At 35.7% G+C, this 27,490-nt stretch overlaps 1 protein-coding gene across 1 annotated transcript; it reads left to right on the top strand.

Annotated features, from left to right (window-relative positions):
- Positions 1-6,583: 6,583 nt before the first annotated feature.
- LOC140974731 (uncharacterized) lies at positions 6,584-9,209 on the top strand. Its single transcript, XM_073438217.1, has 2 exons — positions 6,584-7,924; positions 8,921-9,209. The coding sequence occupies exon 1, from the start codon at positions 6,683-6,685 to the stop codon at positions 7,709-7,711; it is 1,029 nt and encodes a 342-aa protein (XP_073294318.1). The 5' UTR covers positions 6,584-6,682; the 3' UTR covers positions 7,712-7,924; positions 8,921-9,209.
- The last annotated feature ends 18,281 nt before the right edge of the window (positions 9,210-27,490 follow it).

Genomic DNA, 27,490 nt, shown 5'->3' with positions numbered 1-27,490 from the left:
ATCTCATATATTCCGATCGAATATGCAACCATTGGTTCATCGAAGGTTGCATAATAATTCGATATCTATGTGACACATATAAATAGTGGCATCGCATGTACTATTGGAGAACTCCTTCTCCAACGTACGTCTCATACTCTGGCCAGAGATTCCACGCACTATTATTTCATCAGATCACATAGGATATTCACACCCGTAGGTGAGCGATGAATCCCCGACTACAATGCACTGGCTCCTATATGTGTCGCAAGTGTACCCAACCTCGCCACCTGATTACTCTTCTGGAGCCATTAAACGAGTCAAAGCATAGCCCTAACATATAGAGCCTCAGTGTTGTCTCGGGTCGTAAGGACGAATGGTGTACAATCATAACTACAGACTTATCCTCTCGATGAATGATAACCACTTGGAAAGTCCGCGGGAGGTTTGTTCGGTATAATCATCATATGACTACCCATCTGCATGTTTGGACATCTCTATGCCCTTACCAAGAAATTCAGTACACAATATCACATATGCTAGTCTCGAGCTCAAGCGACATTTATCCATGTTTTAGGCTGCTGAATCGACTAGGAACGAATTTAGAATATGCAGTGTTTACAAATGAGTCAACAAAATCCCTAGACAACAATTGGCTTGCAGGGACATCTACTCTAACATTACCTGCGCTTGTGAGTTTCATCGTCGTAAAAAAATATGATAATCTTAAAAAACAAATCCATGTAATACTAAAATCCAAAAACACGAAAAAAAAGTGTGAGAACCCAAATTTCAACAAAACTAGCAATTTCAGCAGAACATTTAATTTTATGAATAACCCAATTTTCAGCAGACAATTCAAGATGGGTTTTCAATGGATCATCTCAGCATGACAATTATAGCATATCATTCCAACAGTCAGCAGTCATTTCTAATCTTGTAACCGACGTATTAATTCAAAGTTATTACAGATAATGATAGTAAATTAGAGGTCAACAGTAAGATTTTTACCCTATAAATAGCACACGAAATCCTGAATGTTACACAATTTTGAACAAATCACCCTAAAATCAGAGCAAGGAGCAGCCTTATTTTTGACTGTAAGTGTATTAAAGTAAGTGGGCTTTTACATTAAAATTCGGTTACTGTAAGTGTATTAACCTCTAATTTAAGAGCAGCCTTAAAGTGTATTAAAGTAAGTGGGCTTTTACCCTATAAATACACTTAATAAAATTCGGTTACTGTAAGTGTATTAAAGTAAGTGGGCTTTTACATTAAAATCTGCATTTGTTAAAACCGACAAGTCATGTATGTATGTTTACAAGAAGTGAGATTTATGAAATCATGTTATGAGATTTATGTTTTTTTTTAAACCGACTACGTCCTGATTCAGAGCCTTTGGTAACCCACAAAACTCCAAGTTTTAATTTTAATTTTTCATGTATTTTTTTGCTAAGGCTGATATAACAGAGATGGTGGGAGATCGGGTCATTTCTTTGATCGGTGCCTTTGGTAACCCCAAGGTCTCCAATGTTTATTTTAAAATTTCAAGCATTTTTTGGCTAAGAAGCAGCTAGCTCGGAGCCTTTAGTAAACTCAAGGACTTTAAGAATTAATTTTAAAATTTCAAGTATTTTCTTGCTGAGAAGTAGAAGAGAAGGGAAGCTAGAACAACCCCAAGAACTTCTAGGTTTAATTTTAAAATTTCAATTATTTTCCGATTGACAAGGTGATGTCAAACATCTACTACTTTTTTTTAACTTTAAAATACTACTAAATTTTTTTTATATATAAAATTTGAAACTTTCATGCTAAAATAACTCCGCAATTAAAAGTCTTAAATGGATAAAAATCTATAAACGTCAATCACAAAAATTATATGTCAACATTCAAAATAAGCCAAAATTAAACTTCAAAATAAATCATAAATCTCTAAATGAAAAATCCTCAAAATCTTTTCGTAAAATTTTAAATACTAATTAAGTAAATAAATGCGGAAAATCAATGTCCTTCGGGAGTGTACTGTCGGACTCGATCCACTCAAGCGTCAGTGCCTCCGTCAATCTCATCCTCACCTGAAACCATCCAAGCCTAGTGAGTTTAATGATTCAGCACGTTTTAGCCATGAGTAACAAAAAATACATATATATGCTTATGCGTAAAAATCATACTTTTATTTTAAATGACTAGCGTAAATTTGTAAGCATAAATAAATCATAAATCATTTAATCGTAAAGTTTTTCATCATCATATATAATTTTGGGTGAAGTTTGATCATTGAAAGTGATTAGTTGTAATCGTATCATGTGGTCGATTAATCAGTATTAGCTCACCATTGCGCATGATGACGGACACTAGACACCGCCGTAAGTGAAAATACGATCGTCGGGCTCCCTCTAGGGCCTTCTCCCGTAAACGGACTCCCTCTGGGCCTTCTCCCTCAAGATATTCCAAATCATATCATATCATGTTTGTCATAGTCAATTCATATCTTTCAAAATATTTTCCTTTCCTTTTTTTATTCATGAAATATTATATCCTTTCCGAATTCGTAAAATAACATTTTAACAGGAAAAATCGTACAGGTTTAGCATAAATCATAAAATTCGGTATTTTCATCATAAACGTTTTAAAATATCATTTAGCATATATTATGATTCTTCAGGACACTGTCAAACCTTTCGTACTACCCGGGATGTAAAGTGACAATTTTACCCTTGGAATCCAAAATTCCCGATTTTGATGTTTTCTTACTTTTATTGACTCAAGCCTATCCCAAATCATCATATAAGATTAAAATTGATTTCTAATATTTTTCTTAGACGTAAACCCAAGCCTTTCAATTTATTGACTTATTAACTAAATCGTGAAGCGTTTTAATCCCGAATAAATTCCAAATTTAATATTTTCTTTTCAAATTTTAAACATAAGCTTTTCATACCCTATCTATCCTCATGAACCATGAATCGAACCACCCAGACCCGTGGTTCGAACACTTATTATCTCCTAAGCCACAACCGAGCTCTAACCTTAAGCTAGTCACATTTCTTCCCAATTCCTCGAACCACCCTCGAGCCACCTAGGACAAGACCACATCCAGACCCTCTTGGACCCTTCCTGACCTAGCCTAGACCAGCGCACCAGCCCCTAGAATCTGCAAACCAGCCGCACACCCAGCCCACCTCGAACCCTTTCTAGCCCTCCAGTTGCAGCCACAAAGGGCCTGGTCCACGCCCTGGCGCTGCCTCACCTTGGCCGAGCCCATCAAGTGCCAATACTCCATGAATCCCTAACTTCTAACCTAACCATGCATGGCTCCCTTTCTTTTTCATGTCCAGCTTTCATATCGTCCCTAAACGACCTTTTTTTTCCATCACTCAATCATCCTATATTGGCAGCATGTCTCTTAGAATTCATAACGTTCACAAAAGAATCATAAAATCATCAAAAATTTGAAAATAATCATCCAAACGTTATACGATTTTTACTCAAATATTTTTCATGTCCAAATACATTAAACATGCATAATATGATTTGAATGGTACATCAAAAGATTTTAGAAGCGTGCCTTTCCATTTAAAACGCCCGAATATACGATCGTTGGCGTGGGTTGCGAAGGAGGACGAACAGGCGACGAAAACTCCTTGATTTTGCTTTTCAAATTTTCGAAAATTTGTGTGTGAAGTGTGTGTGTGTGTTTCGGCTTCTATGGAGTCCAAAGAACCCTAGAATTCTTATTCATTTTTCGAAAATTTTATTTTAATGGGTTGGGATTTTGGACTTTTTGGTTTGAGATTAATTTGGCCTTCTAATCTTAGGTAAATTAAGTCCAATAATACCTATTTAATTGAAAAATAAAAGTTTACAAAATTTGTTTTCAAAAATAATAATTTGTGGGCCTTTAAAAGTCCTTAGTTTGACTAAAATCGGTTTTCTGGATAAACTCTAGCTCGTCTCATAAAATAATTTGAGCTCCAATATTTTAAGAAAATTTTAATCATATTTAATCATATTATTAAGCCTCAAAAATATTTATCAAAAAATATTTTATCTTGTTCGTCTCCGGTCTCCTTTCCCAGACCTATTATCGAATATTCGGATAAAATCTTTAATTCTCATGAAATCATGCACTTAGACCGACCTTCAATCATATACTCTATATCATCTAAGCATTTAAAATCGATTGAATAAAGAATTTAAATAATTTAACTAATTTGCATGCATGCTACGTGGGTTAACTTTTGGACGTTACAAGATGAGATGGATACTAGGACTATGTCATAGCTCGGAGCCCTTGGTAACCCAAGCAGTCTGAGGTTTAATTTTAAATTTTCAAATATTTTTCGGGTAAGAAGCAAGGAGATGGCAAGCTAGGGTTTGTATTAGTTCGGAGCCCTTCGTAAGACCAATGAATCCGAGGTTTAATTTTAAAATTTCGAGTATTTTTATGCTGAGAAGGAGAGGAGATGCCCTTGGTAACCCTTAAGGACTCCAAATTTACTTTTAAGTTTTCAATTATTTTCTGGCTGAGAAGTAAATGAGATGGAGAGTTAGGACTATGTACTATCTCGGAGCCCTTGGTAACAGGACTCCGAGGTTTAATTTTAAAATATCAAGTATTTTTCGTCTGAGAAGAGAGGAGACGGGGAGCTAGGACTATGTTCTAATTTGGAGTCCTTGGTAACCTCAAGAAGTCCAAGTTTTAATTTTAAAATTTCAAATATTTTCTTGGTGAGGAGCAGAGGATATGAGTCCTGGCTCGGAGCTCTTGTTAACCCCAATGACTCCAATGTTTAATTTTAAAATTTTAAATGTTGTGACCGAGAGTCAAAGGAGATAGTGAGATCAAGCTATGTCCTAGCTCAGATCCCTTGGCAACCCCAAAAATCCTAGGTTTAATTTTAAAATTTCTAGTAGTGGTTGTGTGCAGCTCAAACAATGTCATAGCTCAGAGCCCTTGACAACTACAAGGGCTCTAATGTTTACTTGACAAAGAGGCAATGAGTTTGGTTCTTTATTTGTAGTCAAGCTGGTTATTATTCATTATTTTGGTAAAGCTCATGGTTACACAAAGTTCATTTTCCTTTGCTACACCAAGTGCCTTTCAAGGTGATCTCATAAACTTTATTAGTCGATGCTTTCTGAATTATGTTTAAATATGTGCCAACATGTTGGAAGATCAACTAATTCGAGTTCTAACCTTCGATTAACTCGTAATTTGAAAGGAAAATTGGTGATACCCCATAGGAAAGGTCACAATTAAAATTATATAGTCAGACCAATTTATAGTGGAATACGTAGCTCGGATAAACTGGAAAATCATTTGAAAAGGCCTTGCATTGGCCTGTCTCTCAAGTTTTGGCCCTTGTAAAGAGTTCCCAACATGCAGATCTCCTAGATAGGCAACCTCCTAACCTGTTGAGCTCCTAGCTGCTTGACTTACTTGAAATCCTATCTCCTAGCTAGCCGACCTCCTAACTTAGATATTGAGAAGATCTGACGATGTGCCAATTTTGGAGTGAGGTTTGATGTGACCTCTACTCCGTAAAGGTAAACAAATCTTTTAAGATAAGTACTATTTGAATGTATGTGAGGACGATCGTTTGAATATCTATATCAGGCATACAAAAAGAGTGGTCTACGGTAAAGACGGATAATGTTCCCGAGGTCGGCTGTACAGTTGTCCTCCTACAAGGGACAAAATGAATGTCTACCTCCCGTACAACAAGATCTCATAAGATGATTTGATTACCTCAATTTGGGAAGTCAAGGGAAATAATATATCCGATTTTAATTTATATATTTTATTGATTTAAATTATTTCCCTAATATACTTTTCCTTGTAGATTTGATTGAGTAAATATTCAATATGATTTTACCTTTGTTAGACAATGAGATATTAATTCAAATATATTCGAAGATTTGTTATTTGTGATACTAAATTGATGATATATGGTATTAGTGTTTAAAAAGAGTTTATTCATAATAAAACTCTTACTTTCTTTGTGTTTTAGGTTTCCTTGTGGAGATAGAATTCTTCATCTATAAATAAGAGGTCAAGGACATTGGTGAAGGCTGCTTCGTTATTGATCATACACACATACACATAGTGAAGCATTTCAGAGCAATATAATTCTCGAAGCCGTTGCTGATTAAAGAGTGGTGATTGCGTGTTGCCTTGAATGTTGTGAACATTTGCAGACAACATCTGTGAAGAAGTTGGCCGAAGACTGTTTTTCGTGGCTTCCATTTTGGCTCACGTTTTTAGCTTTCTTGTTTAAGTTTTATTATGGTTATTTTGTTTTAGAAAGCATTTGTTTTCTCAACGTGTTGAGGAAATTGATTTTTGTCATAATCACTAGTGATAGGTTTTTGTGTAAACATTGTGGTTTTCTAGTGATTAATTTTTGCCATAAGGCACCGCACAAGTATTTATACTTGTGCATATTTAATCTTGTCCATTTATTTATTTTAAGCGAATTTGTGTTACAAACTTTAAATTTCCGCTGCATGTTGTCCGAGATGTTGTAACATCTGCCACAACATTTAATTCTGATAAAATACGAATTTGCTATTTTAATTGCTGTTTACATATTTACTCATAACTGTCAAACAACGTTTTCTTACAAGTGGTATCAGAGCTTACTCTTGATATACTAAGTGCTGATTCTGGTTTTTGTTTTTGATTGACAGATATATTCAAATGGACACATCACTTGCCAACGCAGCACTTCGACCACCAGTCCTAGATGGAACCAATTACAGTCTATGGAAGGTCAAAATCAGATACTACATAAAATTCATAGATGAAAGGGCATGGCAGCGTGTTATCAATGGATGGACCTCTCTAATCATGTTAGATCAAGATGGTGACAGCTTGCCAAAACCTGAAACTGACTGGACTGCTGATGAAGTACAAAATTCAAACTACAACTCAAAGGCCTTGAATGCTATCTTTACGTATGTTGACGTGAATATGTTCAGTTTGATCACAAACTGTACTTCTGCTAAAAGTGCATGGGATATCCTCCAAAGACACTATGAAGGTTCTGAAAGTGTACGACGAACCAGATTGAGGATGCTCACTTCCAAATTGGAGATGATGAGGATGGAAGAATCTAAAAATATATTAGACTATGATCGTCGCCTACGGGAAATTGCTAATGAGGCGTTCAGTCTTGGAGACCCTATCTCCAATGAACGTTTAGTTAGCAAGGTCCTTCGCTCTTTGCCCGAAAGATTCAACATAAAAATTTGTGCAATAGATGAGGCTAAGGACACTTCTCAAATGCCTTTGGATGATCTTATTAGTTCACTTCGTACCTTCGAAATGAGCATGGACATGCAAAAGAAGGACAAGGGGAAGACAATTGCATTCCAAGCCTCGAATGACTCCTACAATGAACTCCTTCAATTTTCCCAAGAAGTCAATGATTCTGATCTTTGCGAAGATTCTATCTCCTTTATCACAAAGAAATTCGGGGATTACTTGAAAAGAATCAGAAACAAGAAGAGGGATGCACAACCATCGAAATTTCCAAGTCTTCCACCTCTCGAAAGGCCACAAAGGTTCCCTGCCAAGAACAATTTCAACCAAAGAATGATGTCAAGGGACAATCTAATGCAAGGAAGTATGATTCGGTGCAGTGTAGAGAGTGCCAAGGTTTCGGTCACTATGCTAATGAATGTGCCAACAGATTACGCAAGAACAAAGGCTATAACGTTTCCCTAAGCGATGAAGAATCTGATGTTGAGGAGAAGCCCACTGATAAAGATAATCAAACCTCCTTGACGGCATTATTGACAAAAAAACACTGGCTGCAAGTGAATCCTTCAGGTGTTGCCCTAGGTGTTGCCACACCTGGCCGCAACATCTGTGAAAAATCAGTCTGCTTCAAATCTACAACTTCTGGAAATTCGAGTGAAGATGATATGGAGGCTGATAGTGAAGAACTCACTCTTGAGAGTGTGCAAAAGCTCTATGAAGAGTCGTTTGAAGATTGGGCCAAAAGAAACAAGTTGAACTCAAGTCTCATGAAGGAGAACATCGATCTAAAAGCCGTGGTTGCCAAACCTGAAGTAATCCTAGGCAAAAAGGATTTGGAACTAGGTAAGACCAATGATGAACTTCAAAAGGCAACTGAAACCTTGTCCAAGTTTAGTTCAAGCACATCCAAGCTTGATTCCATACTATTGATGGGAAGAGATGACAAGAAAGGTTTAGGGTTCAAAGATAGTGTGTACGAAATAGGTGAATCTTCCAAGTCTACTGTTTTTGTGATGAGAAAAGCTGATACATCTCCACAACCACAATCCAAGTCTCCAATCAAAAGCTCTCCACCGAAAAAACAACATACTACACATATTCCTAAGAAAAAACTCAGGTATGTATGTCATTACTGTTTTAAGCCTGGACATATCAGGCCCTACTGTTTTAAACTCAAGGATGACTGCTTGAATTGAAAGACGAGTCGAATGTTGCCCCGAATGTTGTCCAACACTTCCCGCAACACCTCCCACCATCGACCTACAGTAAGACAAATTTGTGTCCCAAAGATAAAAACTCACTGTAAAGTTGTCTATATTTCGTTAAAAACTAACACTGCAGGTCATTGGTACTTTGATAGTGGAAGCTCACGCCACATGACAGGGTCAAGAGAACAACTTATCGATTATGTTGAACAAAATTGTGGTAGAGTAACCTAGGGAGGAGGAGCTAAAGGAAAAATTGTGGGAAAGGGTACATTGAATGTCGAAGGACTACCAAAGCTCCACAATGTGCTTCATGTTGAAGGATTAAATTCGAATTTGATAAGCATAAGCCAATTGTGTGATGATAATTTGCTTGTTAAGTTTTATAAACATACTTGTGAAGTTTTTGATGAAACTAATTTATGCATTATGACAGGTACAAGGTCTTCGGATAATTGCTATCAAATAGTTGCAGAACTTTCATGCAAACATGTGCAAATCACCGAACTTGACCTTTGGCATCAAAAACTCGGCCATGCAAATTTCAAAACCTTGAAGAACCTGAGTAAGTATAATGCAGTAAGAGGTATGCCTAATCTTTCATCTAGAATACCATATGTGTGCGGAGATTGTCAAAAAGGAAAACAGACTCCCATGTCGCACCCAGTGTTGCCAACATCTGGGACAACATGCTGTCTAGAATTGCTACACATGGATCTTATGGGTCCAATGGAAGTGGAAAGCTTTGGAGGTAAGAAGTATTCGTTTGTATGTGTTGATGATTTCTCACGATATTTATGGGTAAGTTTCATTAGGGAGAAATCAGACACTTTTGATATGTTTAAACAATTGGTCACAAGAATCTCAAACTTCCATAATTTAAAGGTGAGAAGGATCAGGACTGATCATGGTAAGGAATTTGAAAACTCTTTATTCTCATCCTTTTGTAACAAGAAGGGGATTTCACATGAATTTTCAGCACCAAAAACCCCACAGCAAAATGACATTGCCGAACTTAAGAACAGAACTTTGCAAGAAATGGCAAGGGTGATGCTAGCTTCAAAGAATATCTCAAAGCGTTTTTAGGCAGAAGCCCTTAATACAGCATGCCATATTTCGAACAGGGTCTATTTAAGAAGTGGTTCAACCATGACTTCTTATGAAATCATCATGGGAAAGAAGCCTAATCTGAAATAATTTCATGTTTTTGGTTGTGTTTGTTACACTTTGAATGACATGGATCAACTTGCAAAATTTGACTCAAAAAATGATAAGTGTTTTTTTTCTGGATATGCAAATAATAGTCAAGCTTATCGCATGTTCAATTTACGACTAAGACTATTATGGAATCCATTAATGTTGTTTTTTATGATTGTGCAGATCTCAAGAAGAAAACTACTGAAGATGATGTGGAAGACCTACTGGGCAATCCAATTTCACTGGAAAATACAGATGTTGCCCCAGATGTTGCGACATCTGGCACAACATGCAAAAATAAAGTCACTGAATCACAAGAAGATGCTCACAGTGATGATGATGCAGTAGATGATGGACCAAGTATTCCAAACAAAATTCAAAAGAACCATCCATCATCTCAAATAATCGGAAATGTGCTTGGAGATGTCCAAACCCGTAAGAAAGAAAAATTTGATTATCGAAAAATGACTGGACTTATATGTATGAGCTCTACATACTCACAGGTTAGATTTTCATGTTTTATATCCAATTTGGAACCTAAAAATGTTGATGAAGCTTTAAAAGATGAATTTTGGATATGCATGATGAGCTTGAGCAATTTGTTCGAAATGATGTGTGGAACTTGGTTCCACCTCCTGATCATGGTAACATAATTGGTACAAAATGGATTTTTAAGAATAAAACTGATGAATCGGGAAACATCATTAGAAACAAAGCAAGGTTGGTTGCTCAAGGGTATACACAGGTTGAGGAGGTTGACTTTGATGAGAACTTTGCTCCTGTTGCCCGGATTGAGTCAGTCAGACTATTGCTATCTATTGCATGCTACATGAAAATCAAAAATTTTCAAATGGATGTTAAAAGTGCATTTTTAAATGTAATTTTGAGTGAGGAAGTGTATGTTAGACAACATCCACACCATTTGGATCATGTCTACAAATTGAAGAAGGCACTTTATGGTTTGAAGCAAGCACCACGTGCATGGTATGGGAGATTGACTGAATATCTACTTGAAATTGGCTTCAAACGAGGTGAGGTAGGCAAAACTTTTTTTATTCAAAAGTCCAAAGGTTATATTCTTATTTGTCAAGTCTATGTTGATGATATAATCTTTGGTTCTTCATCACAAAGCATGCTAATGATTTTGTTGAGTGCATGTCATCTACTTTTGAAATGAACATGGTTGGTGAGTTGAGTTTCTTTCTTGGTTTGCAAATAAAACAAATGCATGATGTCATCTTTTTTGTGTCAAAGTAAGTATGCTAAACATTTGATTAAGAAATTTGCAAATGAAAACACAAAACACATGAGAACTCCTATCGGCTCGAGTGAAAAATTGTGCAAAGATGATGTTGCCGAAAATGTTGACAACACCTTATATCGCAGCATCATAGGTAGCCTTCTGTATTTGACAGCCAGTCGCCCTGACATCATGTTCAGTGTATGCTTATGTGCTAGATATCAATCCAATCCTAAAATCTATCATTTAAAAGCCGTGAAACGGATCTTACGTTACATAGCCGGTAGTATTGACTTAGGATTGTGGTACACTCATGAAACCAACTCTAATCTGGTAGGATTTTCTGATGCTGATTGGGCTGGTGATTTAGATTATAGAAAAAGTACATCTGGAGGTTTCTTTTATCTTGGCAATAATTTGATCTCATGGCATAGTAGGAAACAAAATTTTTTCACTTTTAACTGCTGAATCTGAATATATGGCAGCTGGAAGTTGTTGTTATCAACTTTTCTGGATGAACCAAATGATCGAAGACTATGGACTTAAGAGTGAAACTTTAATTGTGTACTGTGATAATTCTAGTGCAATTAATATTTCAAAAAATCCAGTACAACACTCTCGAACTAAACACATTGACATTAGGCACCACTTTATTCGAGATCTGGTAGAAAAAGGATTGATTTGAATTGAATTTGTTGGTACAAATAATCAAATGGCTGACATATTCACAAAAGCATTACATTTTGAGAGATTCTCCAACATTAGGAAATCTCTCAGCATATGTTCTGTATAAATATTCATAGATGTTGTCCCAGATGTTGAAACATCTCGGACAACACCTAACTTGCATGTGCATTTTTAAGACTTAGACATACTGTATTGCATTCATACCGTGATATGTTGTGTTGAAACTGGGTAGCATAAATTTTCTGATGCACTTACAATTCCTTGCTACATTCTAAAAACTTCACACCTATACATGTGAACTTTGTTATTAAGGATTTCAAGAATGGGCATTTGACTCTAATCAATGTGCCAAGTAACCCGAAAGATTAAAATATAATCATGGATATTGTTGGCTCTGTGATTAGAAAGAAAGATGGAAAAAGCTGCCTAAAGTAGCCCAATGAAGGCTGGACTTTTAGTGTGGGAGCTACCCCTTCCAAAATATTATCACAGAAATAGAAGAAAATGGAAAAAGCTACCTAGAGGAGTCCATTGAAGACTGTTTCTCTAGTGTGGGAGCTGCCACTTCTATGTTCAGAATGTTGATAAGTTAGTATGAAGAAAAACTGAAAATTACGTTTCTGGAATTGTGCGTGTTGTCAGAAGATGTTGCCAACATTTGAGACAACACTTCATCTGTACACATATATCATATTCGCTCTCATGTTTCTATTTATGATACATTCTTTTATTAGGTATCCATAGGTCATGCATAAACATAACTTTGTAAATTCTGTCATGTCATAAGGATATTCGTATGTCAACAAAGGAAAACTCTATAAAAATCCAATTTTTGCAGGAAATCAAATTCACGTGTTCTTTAATGCTTAGTGGAGTTAAATTTGAAATGAGCAATTGTTCTGAAAATCATTTTAACATCTGCACATAATTATCATAGTAAGTTTCGAAGGGAGTAAAGGTTATTTAATCTGCCCGTTTTCTTTTTACCGTTAGATTTAATAAGTTATTTTTTTTGTTACCGTTGCACTGTGTTGTGATTATCCTCTTATTTTTTACACCGCCTAACACACAACATACGCATCCTTACTGTTCTGAAAACCCTCGAAAAATTACACCAGAAATCTCTCTTTTCTCTCTGAAATTTTCCTCTACTGTCATCTCTAAAACTTTTTATTTACAATCCATGGCAGGAAAGGGTTTTGATCCCCATGATATTCGGAGTGAAATGGGACACATAGAAGATGTTGCCCCTAATGAGACAACATCCACTATCGAATCGCTCCTACCGTTGGTACTTGCTGTTGAAGAACCGGTGCCCTTGGAAGTAATTGCCCTAGGAGAACCTGGGAATGAAATTGATCCTGATAATCCACTGGATTTTGCTACTGTCAATAAGGCGTGCCCGCCTCCTCCTCCAGTTAGAAGATCGAAAAGACAGGCAGGATATCATCTTGACTTGACAATGTCCAAGCGATTTCGTCGCAAAGGAGAGGGGCCCAGCCGACCATCTCTTGTTGATTCTGAAAACTCCTCCAGTTATGATTCTGGGGATGCAAACTACTAGTTTGTGGCCCGCAATAAGACTGCCTCTCCGCCTCAGGAAAGTAGTTCGTATGTGGCAAAATACGGGGATGACTTGTGGCTAGGGGTGAAAGGCCAACCAAGATCAGATATAGCTGGTTTTCCGCGAAATCTATTTCAGTAGAGCGTATGATGTCGATGGCCTGAGGTAGAGCACTCAATGGGCTAGGGTGGCCCCATTTCGCCTTACCAACCCCAAGGAAACTCAGAATACAGGCCTAGATCGTTTGTACAGACAGACTTTATGGGTGCTAAGATCCAAAGTTGAGAGGGAAACAGCCCAGATCGTACGCTAAGGTCCCTAAGCAATCACTTAGTGGAAAAGGAAGTGATCGAGCGATGACAACCAGGAGGTGGGCTTGGAAGCAGTCATCCTTTGAAGAAAGCGTAATAGCTCACTGGTCTAGCTCCATGGCACCGAAAATTTATCAGGGCTCAAGTGATTCACCGACGCGACGAGACCTTGAAAGCTGCTTTTTCAAGTGTCAGTAGCGGAACTTTCTGTCAACCGGGGAAGGTTTTTGGTGACAAGACCTGGAGATATCAGAAGTGAGAATGCTGACATGAGTAACGAGAAATCCTGTGAAAAACACGATCGCCCGCCAGTGTTCCAGCGAAGCCACTGAATCTGATGAGGGCACACTCCATGTTCCTCCACCAAAGCCCTCACCATCTACTGAAGAAGAAATCACGTTGGCCCAATTTATGGCCAACTTGAAAAATCCAAAGTTTGAAGCCTCTGCTGTTCCTGTTACTCCCCAAGAATCTAAGAAGTCCACTGACTCCAGCAGTCCTACTGATAAATCTGCTGAGGTAAATGACATCCCTGAAGTACACGAGGCTCTGGACGAAGATGTTGTCGAAGATGTTAAGGACACCTCCGACAACACTGATCTCAGTGAGTATGATCTGGACAGTAACTTCAATACCAAGTTCTATACTGAGACATCATTCTCCAACTGAGATCTCTACACCAACCGAGAGTTTATTGAAGAACGCAATGCAGATATGGAAGCTTTCTCCCGAAACAATCTGATTAATTTTCTCAAGTCCCGCGGTGTGTTCTCTACCGTCTCCTCTGTACTCCCTTATTGCCGTAAAGTTGTGCTTGAATTCTATAGCAACCTCTCATCGGGTGTGGGCGATGCGAGATCGGCTAAGTTTGGTCAAGTCTTTGTGCGCAACAGTGTGTATAATTTCGACCCTCATGTCATCAATACTCACTACAGCACACCTGAAATTGATGAAGGTCCTCAACCGGATCTTAATGAGGTAATCTCTGTCCTAACTGATGGATTGCTTACCAAATTTCCTGCCCATCCACATAAGGTCTCCGCTGCCAATCTCACGTCCCTATACTCAACCCTGCATAAGATTGCCATCCGAAATTGCACCCCAACCACCAACACCACTGTGGTAACCAAGTCTCAGGCACTAACCCGGTTTGCCATTGGCAACTGCACCTTACACTTTGGGCGTCTCGTCTTTTATACTGTTATGCACTATGCAAATGGAGGATTGAAGTCATCCAAGCTCCCATTTCCTTCTCTCATTTATGGAATCTTGGAGTCACAGGGGTTCATTAAGGACATCACAGAACAATCCACAAATGCGAGTGAGTTACTGAAGATTGCCCCCGCTCTCTTCAAGGGACATCGAAAGGTAGACCTTCCATGGATCGACCCGACCACAGAACCTCCTGCTTCTGGGCCTTCTAAAGGCTCCACCTCTCATACACCAACCAATGGTTTTGTGAAGATTACCGTAGCTGGAGTTCAGGCTCACCTCAATCATTCTCTTAAAAAGATCTCCCAAACTAAGGCAGACCTGGCATATTATGAGGATTTAGCTGCCGACCTCAGGCTCATCTTGGAAGTAGGTGTCTTTCTCGGAAAAAAGGAGGAGATGCTGATCAAAGAGCAGCAGCTGGTCCATCTGGGACCAAGGAAACTGATATGGAAGAGGATGACAGTGATGAAGAAGAAGAGGATGGAGATGATGATGATGATGTTTAGGTGATTAGAGTTCCTTTTAATGTTTTTAATTTTGTTCTTATTTGTCTGTTTAATTCCCTTTCCAGTGTTCTTATTTTGCTAATATGAAACTGTTGCATGTGTTGTCTCAAGTGTTGCCAAAAATTCTAACACCCGTACTAACAGTATTTTATTCAGGGGGAGAAAATCTCTAACTTAGGGGGAGTTGATTTGAGTTTAACAAGGATAAATGGGTTTGATCTCATTTTGTCCAAGAAAGGCAAAAAGGGGGAGATTGAAGGGAAATAATATTTTCGATTTTAATTGATATATTTTATTGATTTAAATTATTTTCCTAATATACTTTTCCTTGTAGATTTGATTGAGTAAATATTCAATATGATTTTACCTTTCTTATACAATGAGATATTAATTCAAATATATTCGAAGATTTGTTATTTGTGATAGTAAATTGATGAGATATGGTATTAATGTTTTAAAAAAATTTTATTCCTAATAAAATTCTTATTTTCCTTGTGTTTTAGGTTTCCTTGTGGATATAGAATTCTCCATCTATAAATAAGAGGTCAATGACATTGGTGAAGGCTGCTTCGTTATTGATCATACACACATACACATAGTGAAGCATTTCAGAGCAATATAATTCTCGAAGCCGTTGCTGATTAAAGAGTGGTGATTGCGTGTTGCCTTGAATGTTGTGAACATTTGCAGACAACATCTGTGAAGAAGTTGGCTGAAGCCTGTTTTTCGTGGCTTCCATTTTGGCTCACGTTTTTAGCTTTCTTGTTTAAGTTTTATTATGGTTATTTTGTTTTAGAAAGCATTTGTTTTCTCAACGTGTTGAGGAAATTGATTTTTGTCATAATCACTAGTGATAGGTTTTTGTGTAAATATTGTGGTTTTCTAGTGATTAATTTTTGCCATAAGGCACCGCACAACTATTTATACTTGTGCATATATTATCTTGTCCATTTATTTATTTTAAGCGAATTTGTGTTACAAACTTTAAATTTCCGCTGCATGTTGTCCGAGATGTTGTAACATCTGCCACAACATTTAATTCTGATAAAATACGAATTTGCTATTTTAATTGTTGTTTACATATTTACTCATAACTGTCAAACAACGTTTTCTTACAGGAAGACTCAGCTCCCAACCTAGGGCGTGAGCCCCAAGGATTTGCTAAAACATGTAATCTTTTGATTCTTGGTAACTCATTCTCTTTATAAATATCGGGTTTGATTTTATTTTATGGAAGGCATTAACTCTTATTTTAAGTATAATTTTGATAGCCAAATTTTAATTTGAGAATCGGAAAAGATACGTCGAAAATCACCTTCTACCCCCTTCTAACATTCTTTATCGTGATTTTAGGTGTTGCCTAAGTATCCATGTTCTTTTATCGGCAGCAACTTCACCTCTTCAGTGGGCATCATATTTATACAACAAAAAATAGGCAAACTATTGTGTGAACGGTCTCACGGGTCGTATTTTGTGTGACAAATATCTTATTTGAGTCATCCATGAAAAAATATTATTTTTTATGATAAGAGTATTACTTTTTATTGTGACTATCGGTAGGGTTGACCCGTCTCACAGATAAGATTCGTGAGACCGTCTCACAAGAGACATACTCCAACAAATATCATCGTGAACCCGAAATATGTGATATTTTATATCACCAAAAAAATTATTTTATTTTATTTTATTATTATTTTGTTGAAAAATCATTGGATCATGCTATCGCATAACCCTCAGCATGTAGTGAGATTCAATTGCAAAATTTATATACTTGTTGAACATTATTATTACGATTTTACCAAAAAGTAAAATGTGGGTTTGTCACTAAAAAAATATTATTAAATTCGAGGGTGTGTTTGAATGTGTGAAGATCTCGTAAATTTTATTTTCAAATCCTTCGTCCAAATATACATAATTATGTTTGCATGATTGTTAAACTCGTAATTTTGAAATTTTTTAACTTTCAATTCCTTTTTGTCACGTTTTCACTTATAACAATAGATTTCAAATTCTTATTACATTGAGTCATTTAAAATACACTCCTTTGAAATATAATCTGTTAAATGTTTTTCTTAAATCAAATCAATTAATCCAATATAAAACGAATTTAAGTTTGAGTCTTGTGTAATGTTCATTAACTCTATATTGGATTAATTTCCTTAGTTTGGGTTTTGTAATTATAAAGCGCACGAAATTTAAATGATATTTTTAAATTTCAAATCTAACTTACCATAGACCCCTACGATTTGATATTTGCTGAAAATAATTAATAATAACTTCATTCTCCAAATTACGGAATATATTATTCTCAATATGAATAATTAAACATATCTACCAAAATAACTTCATTCTTCACATTTTCTTGTAAAATATCTAAACACACGTATCTACCAAAATAATTTTTAAAATATTCAATCAATTGAAGATGCGAAGACACAATATATGTTATTGAGACGAGTTGTAACAAGCGGTTTAATGAGCATTTGACCATCATTATTGAGATGAGTTGTAACGATCGGTTTAATGAGCATTTGACCACCATTAATAGCCACTAAATCGAGTTGTAACAGCTGGTTTAATGAGCATTTGACCACCATTATTGAGACGAGTTGTAATGGCCGGTTTAATACGCATTTGACCACCATTAGTAGCTACTAAATGCTCTTAAAATCGAGATTAACCACCATTAAATGAGCAATAAAGGCTGCACCTTTTAGCTACTCATATTGACCTATAAGTAGTGGCCAAATGCTAGAGAACTCGCACCACCATCCAAGCACAAAAATTTTCCAACCTTGGAAGCATCTACAGCAAATTCTCGAGCCCCTTAGGCAACATCTTGGAGCTATATCCAATTTCATTTTATGATCCAAGTTACTGGTCAAGTTCGAGCTAATTTCTGTCCAAATTCGAAGCTTTGCAACAGCTGTTTTCGAAGCATTAATCGAGCAGCCTTTCTGCTCGCAGTCTTAAAGATTTACAAATTGTAAGTGAACTTTTGTTATATATAATTCTTCGTAAGTGATTTTTTTACATATAAAGTTTGGCATACTTGTTCTTTGTAGGTGTTCTTATGTATATTAGATAAAGTTTTGCACACTTATTTTGTTCTGTAAGTGGGCTTTTGCTATATATATTTCTTCGTAAATGGGTTTTTGCTATATTTTATGTACACTTGTATTTCATAAGTGTACTATTTGATATATATTGACATACTTGTTCTTCATAAGTATGTCTACGTTTTCACAAAAATAAATTATGTATGTTTCTTGAAATTCGATCGGCATATGTTATTCCTTCGATTTGCTAAATAATATTTGAAAGCATGTTTGAGAAAAATATTTTGAAGGCACGATTATGATTCTCATTTGAAATGATCAGGAAATTCTGATATTTGATTTGATTATAAGATGATTTTCAGTGTCATTTGTTTGATTTAATATGATATGATATGATTTATATATGTTGTCTGTGTGCATGATATACGATATATATATGCATTTGTTATCAACTATGATCGATCGACCCCTACTTGCTGAGTATTTACAAAAATACTCACCCCTTACTTCCTTCTCTCATATAAGAACAAGGAACAAATTGAGGAAGAATAACAAGAATATTCCTGGAGAGGTGAAGATGTCAATTCGTAACGAGCCCAATCATGTTATTTCGTTTTTATTTTTTTACACTTCCGCATTTCGTTCAAGTTTTGTAAAGACATTGATATGATTTATGAAATAGACTGGTTGGATATTTGATTACTACGAGGCTTGTTGTTTAAAAATTGTGTGATTATGAAACAACATCGATGTCGAGACCTAGGGGCGTAGCCAAGATTTTAAAATAGGGTGGGCTAGACATTGAAAATGTAAATATTATTTAATATTTTTTTTAATTTTTTTGCTGTATTTTGTATAATAAAAACTAGATAAATTTTAAAAATCATCTTAAGAATTTAATATATTAAGATACATGATAAATATCATTTATAATAATGAACTTTTAAAATAATTTCATAATAAAGTAAGTAAAAAAATTGATTGTACATATGACATTATTCATTCAAATAATTTAGTTATACAATTTTTTACTCGAATAATTATCACTTAATTTAATTACTATTTAGTATTTATATAATTTTAGTATATTCAATATATTTATGTAAATACATATTTATAATAAGAACAACACAAATATATATATAAAGTGTAGAATTAGAATGAGTAAATATATAAATTAAGATAACCACATAGATATAGAATAACCTCAAATACTAGATTATTTAAAATTCATACAAATCCATGTATTAAAATTTTGCTCAGTACCTAAAATTCCTAATACATAACTATATATATACACATTAATCTCGAGGCTACGATGGGCTTTACCCTAGCCCCTAGTGAAGCTACGCCCCACATGACTAAACCCGGATTCAGGGTGTGACATAAGAGATTAACAATCAAAGTGAATAATTACAATCAACAAATATATAACAAAATCTAAAACAACCAAGAAATTTCCATAATAAACTAATTAGGGTTCGAATTTATATACTTGTGAGAATAATATCTCCATCGGTCAGTAAGAAGAAAGACAATTCTCTTTCACTCGTCGAACATGGACGACTAGTTGACAGTAAATGATTTTAAAGATATATTATTGTTTTACTNTATATATATATATATATATAGATGAGAACAAGACAGGATAGAAAAAAGGGATGTGGGGGAGTGGGGGCTTGGTAGGGTGGCCTTGCCAAGTCTTTTTTATACGTTTTTTCAGTTCGTTCAATAGCTGTGCATTTTTGGCTGCTTATTGTTGCATACATCGTGCTTGGTGACTTGGGATATATTATATTATTTGTGTGATAATGTTCAATTTGCGTATGACATCTCATTAATTAAATAATGGTTGATCTATCTTTGGGACACATAAGCATATTTTCCATGTCATCATATTTTTACTCATCGACTATAAATGATCCAAGAACTCGGTTTAACGATTTATCTGTTTAGGATATCTGAAAACTATTATAGCTCGACCACTGTTTTTGTTAGTGTATGACCGAACGTTTGCTATTTTACAAAAAAAGCTATAGAAGATGTTAATGGCGCAACGCAACTCAAATATTTTAAATCATACAGTAGCTCAAACATCATGTTTCGATTGCTCTACCAAGAAAGACAATTATTGCACTCAACAATCTCTCTCAATATTTGCATTACTTGCAGTCAACTATGATAACAATTGTAAGGTCGAGCGTTTGCTGCTTTACCAAAAGCTATATCTGGTTGTAATTGTGTAACTCAAACCTTTTAAATTGTACAGCAGCTTAAACATCACGTTTCGATTTATCTACGCAACAGGAAAAATTATTGCACCGAACAGTAAGATATCTAACAACTTTAAACTTTCTAGGATATTCTCATACGAGGTGACTATGATTTCTCTCCATTTTCATATTTTGTTTAGTTCAAACTTTCCTCAAGTGATAAATCACAAAAAAAAAAAAAAAAAAGTAGTTTGCGAAGGTCAAATCCATCGCTAAAATCCTATCTAATTTCTTTTGCATTGGTTTTGAATTATGTTCCTATATCGCTCGTCGTTGACTATTAACGACAGATTTTCAAAACCGTTGCAAATTTAGCGACTTTAACCATCCCTAAAATTATCCACGATTTTCTAAACCCGTCACTAAATTATTTATTTTGAATTTTTTAATGAAATTATAGTATTTAACATTTTTATAATTAATAAAAGTATTTACAATTTTATTATATAATCCGACTGATATTATATAAAAAAATTTCAAATCCGACTTATATATAAACTAAAATGTGTAATAAATATTATCAAAAAAATATAATAAAATCCTAGGATATCTCGGTCTCATCATGGTCGTAACCATCACCATCCTCGTGTCCATCATCATTGGCATTGTCATCATTATCGCCATTGTCATCATCGTGGCCCAAGTCATATGATGACCCGATATACTATTGTGAGTAAACGCATCCATGTAAGGATTACGCTCGTATGTTGGTCTGGCGATGATGTAAAGACCCGATATATTGCTATGAGTAACCTTCGTCTATGTAAGGACCCGACGTACAACTGTGAGTACTTACTGTGTATTAAACTTGTTACAAATAATATATATTAAGTGTATTAATAATTATTAATAATAGTTAAATTAAATATTGTAAAAATAGTAATGTTAATAAAAATATAATAATATTTTAAATCACATTTGAATAAACATTCAAGTTCATGAATAATGTATTTGAAATGATACACAAAATTATATATATAGTTACATATATAATAAATGTAAATTTATATAACTACGGAGAAGAGAGTATAAAGAATGAAAATATAGGAGAGTGTGTTGTGTTTTCTTGAATGACTTGATGATGTCTCTATATATAGAACTTTTATCACATATGCTATTATTATTTTCCTATGTGGGACATTCTCATCTACTTATCAATGCCTTACTTGTCCAATATTCTATTCAAATGAACAAGCCCAATAGGCCCAAAGTGCTTTAAGTCCAACAATCCCCTACATGAATGGAATTGAAAGATATTCGACGATTTTCGTTATAAAGTTCAAGAGTTGAATCTTGCATAGGATAGATAGGTATTTCCCTATAAATCTTCTCTTGTGATAGCATAATAATTCACTGGTTGACAGTAGATGTGATGTCTTTGAACTGTACAGCCGTTTGTGTGAACAAAGATATACTTCACACGGGACTCTTCCTGATACCATTCAGTTCTCATGATTGTGTTCGTTTTGGCCATGAACACGTTCCTGGTTCTGCAAAAGGGTCTTGAATTGAGCCTTGTAATTCCTTCGAAGCGATCCCACTTCTCTATCACATAGATGATTTTATATTCTTCTCATCAGAATCATTAAAAGTCGTAAACTTATCCTCAACATTCACTATTTCATAATAATAATGGACTAGGGATAACCACCCACAGTGATTCTCCATATTAGTGCCATTAGGTTGTCCCATTGAACCTAGTTATTGAGATCTCCATTCAGCGTAGGTTGGGTTTTCCTTCGCACCAATTTATTCTATAGGCTCGAGACTCATTTGCATTAGCAGCAACATGAGAAAACAATCGTCTTTCCGAACTCTTGTTGTCTTCCTCAATGCGAAGTCGATCAATGATTTCTTTGATATTCATCTCCTTACGCTTGTGTTTCAGATAGTTTTTGAAATCTTTTCAAGCTAGTGATAGTTTCTCAACAATAGTAGCCACTCGGAAAGTTTCGCTCAACGTCATACTCTCGGCATTAATCTCATGAAGAATCAGTTGGATTTCTTGAACTTGACTAATAATCGACTTAGAATCCACCATTTTGAAATCCAGAAAGCGGCCTACAAGAAACTTCTTGGCCCCGACATCCTCGGTTTTGTACTTTATGTCAAGAGATTCCCATTCTTTAGTTGTTTTCTTTTAGCAGTACACATTGTAGAGCAAATCGGTCAATCCATTCAGTACATAATTTCAGCGTAGGAAATCAGAATGATTACATACCACCAGCGCACTGATGGATTCAACACCTCTCTCACCATCTTTCAATTTAGGAGTATCATCAGACAAGAATCTGGTCAAGTTCAATGTCGTCAAATAAAACTTCATTTTTTGCTGCCACCTCTTGAAGTCCACACCAATGAACTTCTCATGTTTCTCACCGTGACTGGCTGTCACAGCAATCGCAACACGTGGGGTAACATGAGGTACGAGTTGAGGCAGCACAGTAGGGACAACATGACCAATTTCCCTTTGCATGTTAGTTTCAGTAGCCATATCGAAAGAAACCACGTAATGAGTAAAATATGTTTTAAGATTGTGAGTGAAATGTCGAAGAAAAAGTACTAAAAACTTTCTTTGAGAAACTAGATAACAATATGAAAAAGAAAACACGGTAGACCAAAGCATAAAACAAAGCAAACCGAGGCCTGTACGAAGTACAGTTTTCTTAAAACAGATTTTTCCCCTCCGGTATGTGTTCTGAGGATCAACTTTGACGTCTGTATCCCAAGATACAACGAAACAACCAACAGTAACCTAGCACGAGGCACTACTACGACGAACTGAAAAAATACCTAAACTCTATCACGATACAGAACTGAGCAGCAGAAGCCGAAACGAAGAAGAGAATATAAATAACGAAAATATAGGAGAGTGTGTTGTGTTTTCTTGAAGGACTTGAAGATGTCTCTGTATATAGAATTTTTATCACTCATGCTATTATTATTTTTTTACTGTGGGACATTCTCATCTACTTATCAATGCTTTACTTGTCTAATATTCTATTCAAATGAACAAGTCCAATAAGCTCAAAATGCTTTTAAGTCCAACACTTATTTGGTTGATCTTCGAAATATTCTAAGGCAACTTGTGTATCAGTACCCAAAGTTTTTCAACTTTGGTTTCACTACCCCTTTTTCAAATTTTTCCCAAAATACCCCTCAACCTCTTTTTTAATTAAAATTGATTTTTCTTTTTAAATTAAAGGCCCATCATGCTTGCGTAAAATAAATTAAATCTTTTACCTCTTTGACCAGAATGCCACCGGGTTATATCCACCGTATTTTACGAACTGCTCTTCACAATCCAACCACACGATCGCAACCGATGGTTACCGACGCAGATTCCTTCAGCAGCACTTAGCACAACCCTAATTCGTTTCCTACCTTATGGTGTACAGTAAAAGATAAAATTTTGAAAATAATACATGAGAGGGGCTGAGAGCAAAGATCTCTTTATTCAAACACAAATATTTATTATTACATTGAAACCTCCTGTAGAGGAGGAGGAACTTTCTTAGCTACTTATAGTAGCCGAACTTGAAAAACTCATAAACTAGAAAGATAAAATATTACAATTGGTTTTGAAAGAAATGAGAAAAATGTTCGATGATCTTCACTTCCTTCTTCCTGCATTATTTATAGAAGGCTTTGCAGACTTGAAACTCGGACTTCAAATCTTCATAAGCCTTTACATCTTGCCAGGGGACCATATAGTGGTTGAGTGGTCCCTATGATATGTCTAGTTTATTAATCTAGACATCAACTTTTCCCATTCTCTTATTTCTCTGCACTGCCAGTAAGAATGCATTAAAACAAGATCAGCTGTGATTTCATCTCTTTTTTCTTGGAAATTCTGAGCTATTGCTCTGAGAACTTTTAGCTCTTTCCTTTCATGCTTGATTTTTCTTTTTAATACCTTCAGATATGTAAAATACATTTTTTTTAGGTTTCTTCCTTGGGTGTTTTACTGGTTCCATTCTGTTGTCTTATATAGATAAAATTTTTGGGACCAGTTGTTTTGCTTTTATTCATTGGATTCTTTTAAGATATAGTATCCAATGTCTTTTTGTCTTTTACCACTCTTATTTAGTGGTTCTTGTGTCCTTTTCCACCGATTATGGGTGGTCTTTTTTATTCCACTCACATGGTAATGATCCTTGTTAATGGGTTTGGTCACATGTCCCTTTTAACTTTGTCGAGGAATCTTTGGCTTTCGGTGCCCTCGAGGAAAACGTGAATGTGGTCCATCCCCACTTGTGCTTGTGTCGGTAAAGTGTTTCCGATCAGATCTCAGTTTGAATCCTTTACCGAATTCAGGTTCTTTCTGGTTTTGGCATTCAAGGCAGATGTTTTCTGACCATCTTCCTATGTGTGCCATGTTACAAAATTTTCGGAGAGTTTCTTTTCTTGCCAACATCTTGCTGTTCCACAGAAGATTTCTTTTCTTTTCGAATAGGTCTTCTGCAAAGCTTGTAGTTTTTCATGTCATAGTGTTTAACAGGAATGATCCATTTAAAGAATTTTGGTAAAACTTAAATGGAAACTTGACTTTGTCCATCTCCGTGAGACAGACCCAGATACCCAATGCTCTCCTGGTAGATATGTCATCTTCATTGAATGAAGAGACTAAGGGGGTTTCATTTGTAGGAGGATCCTTTATAAATTTTTGAGAATTCATGTCTGGCCTCCTTAGCTTGATGAAATGAAAGGGTTCGTGTGAGCCTTTCCCTGCTGGTTCTGGTGTTGCACTGAAAAAATACAGCTCCAAAATATCTCCTCTGGACAAATGATCATTGTTTGTTTAAGTTTCATGTACCGCTTCCTATATCCATTTTGGTAATGCTGATATCTCCGGGAAGCTGGGCGAAGTAGTATAAACTGAGGCAAGAGCCCCAAATTCATACCAGACTTTGACCTCCTTTGGATATGAATTTTGTTTCATCCACACCCTATGATATTTTCCTGCAACATCAACTCGAACCATGGCTGGGTTGATGCCAATTCTTGTGTTTAATTTCTCCCAATTCTGTTGGTAAACCTGAAATGGAGAAATTGCAGTTGCATTAGTATCAACCTTAGTTTTGCCTTTGTCAGTACGACGCCTAAGGTTGATCTCTCCCTCTTCCATCCCCGAGGTGAAGGGTTGATTTGAAGACTCGAGATAGGGATCTGGAGTCTCAATTTTTGTTTCAGCCGATTCATCTGAGGATGATCCAGACTTAACACTTGTGCTAGGGGTACTTGAATCCCCTGCTCCAGGTATAGAGTCCTGTACTCGAAAACTCTCCATTTGAGAAACCAATGGTTTCTCAATGCCTTGGAGGATAGGCCTTTGCATTACAGACCATAACTGAGTACATGCCTGTAAACAACCTGTGATTCGATCAGAGACAATTCTCTTATCAGCTTGTTGAAGCCTTCCCGCAACCTCTGCGTTTACGGCCAACTTGTTGAACTCGGTTTGAAGCATTTCAAGGTGTTCCCTCAAATGCCTCTGCATCTTGATAATAGCATCTATGTCAATGCTGTCCATCTCTTGTTAAAAAATCTGCAAGAATGTTTTCATGAGATTTAATTATCACAATATCAAAAATATAATTCTGACATAGTGCCTGCCATCTTAATAATCTGGCTTTCTCAGGTTTAGATTCAATTTTATTCCTTAAGAAAGCTTTCACCTGCGTATTATCAACTTCTAAAGTAATTTCTTTGCAAGTAAAAATAATGGTCATTTTTCAAAAGCTCTTTTTACCGCATTAAATTCTTTTTCGTTGATGTGCCATCTTATGGCTTCTGTGTCTAAGAATAAACCACTACAATACCTGCATGGTTGTTCTCCATCTGGTGTGAGCTTTGTTAATACTGCGGCCCACCAATGATCACTGGCATCGGTATATAATACCAGATCATCATCATCATCTTGAGGAATAGCCATTTTCGGAAGATTCTTACAAATCTCCTTTAATTGAACTAATCCCTTTGTGTGTTCGTCTGTCCATATAAATCTAGCATCTTTTTTCAATAATGGACTGAATACTTTTCTGTGTTTTGCTAGGTTTTTAATAAACATCCCAGCAAAGTTAACAACTCCTAAAAAACTTTGAAGTTGCTTCTTGTTTTTGAGATTTTCTGGAAAATTCTGCACTTTTTCTACTATGTGTTCTTGCAGAATAATTCCTGACTCATCGATTTCAATTCCAAGGAATTCAATCTTTCTTGTGGCAATGACTGCTTTCTTTTCAGATAAAATCAGTCCTTCTCTTTTGCAAACATTGGAGAAAATTTTCAGATGTTTTACATGTTCATTCATATTTTTAGACGCTATTAAAAAAATCGTCAATATAAACAAACATAAATTTAAAATAATCTTTAAAAAGATTATCCATCTTTCTTTGAAATATCTGGGGTGAATTAGCCAATCCCATTGGTAATACCTCCCAAATAAAATGTCCTTGTGGTGTAGAGAAAGCTGTGAATTTCTTGCTTTCTTCTTGCATCTTAATCTGGTAAAATCCAAACTTACAGTCGAACTTAGAGAATATCTTGGCATTGCGTATGCAACTTATTAGATGTTCTCTACTAGGTATAAAATACCCATCAAACTCCAGAATCTTATTAATTTCTTGATAATTAATAACTAATTTGGGTTTTCCTCGTTTTATCTCACCATGATTTCTTACCAGAAAACCTGGACTGCTATATGGTGACATTCCTGCTTTGATTAAACCAAGGTCCAAATTTTCTTTGATTATAATCTGCATATCCCTTTGATCAATGATATTCATTGGGATAGGCTTGCAACGGACAAATTCATACTCTTTGCCTTCCTTAATTTTAAGGCAAGCTTTGAGTTGATTTCTGTCCTACCATGCCAAAGGATCTTCATTGTAATTTTCTTTGATCCTTTTCTTGACATCTTCTAAAGATACCTTAGATTCAAACTCTACTTCATTCTTATTCAGATTTATCTTAAGGTATTTTATTTCT

This window comes from Primulina huaijiensis, chromosome 4 (assembly GCF_012295235.1).
Source record: "Primulina huaijiensis isolate GDHJ02 chromosome 4, ASM1229523v2, whole genome shotgun sequence".
Lineage (NCBI taxonomy): Eukaryota > Viridiplantae > Streptophyta > Magnoliopsida > Lamiales > Gesneriaceae > Primulina > Primulina huaijiensis.
This window is presented reverse-complemented; position numbering and strand designations above follow the sequence as displayed.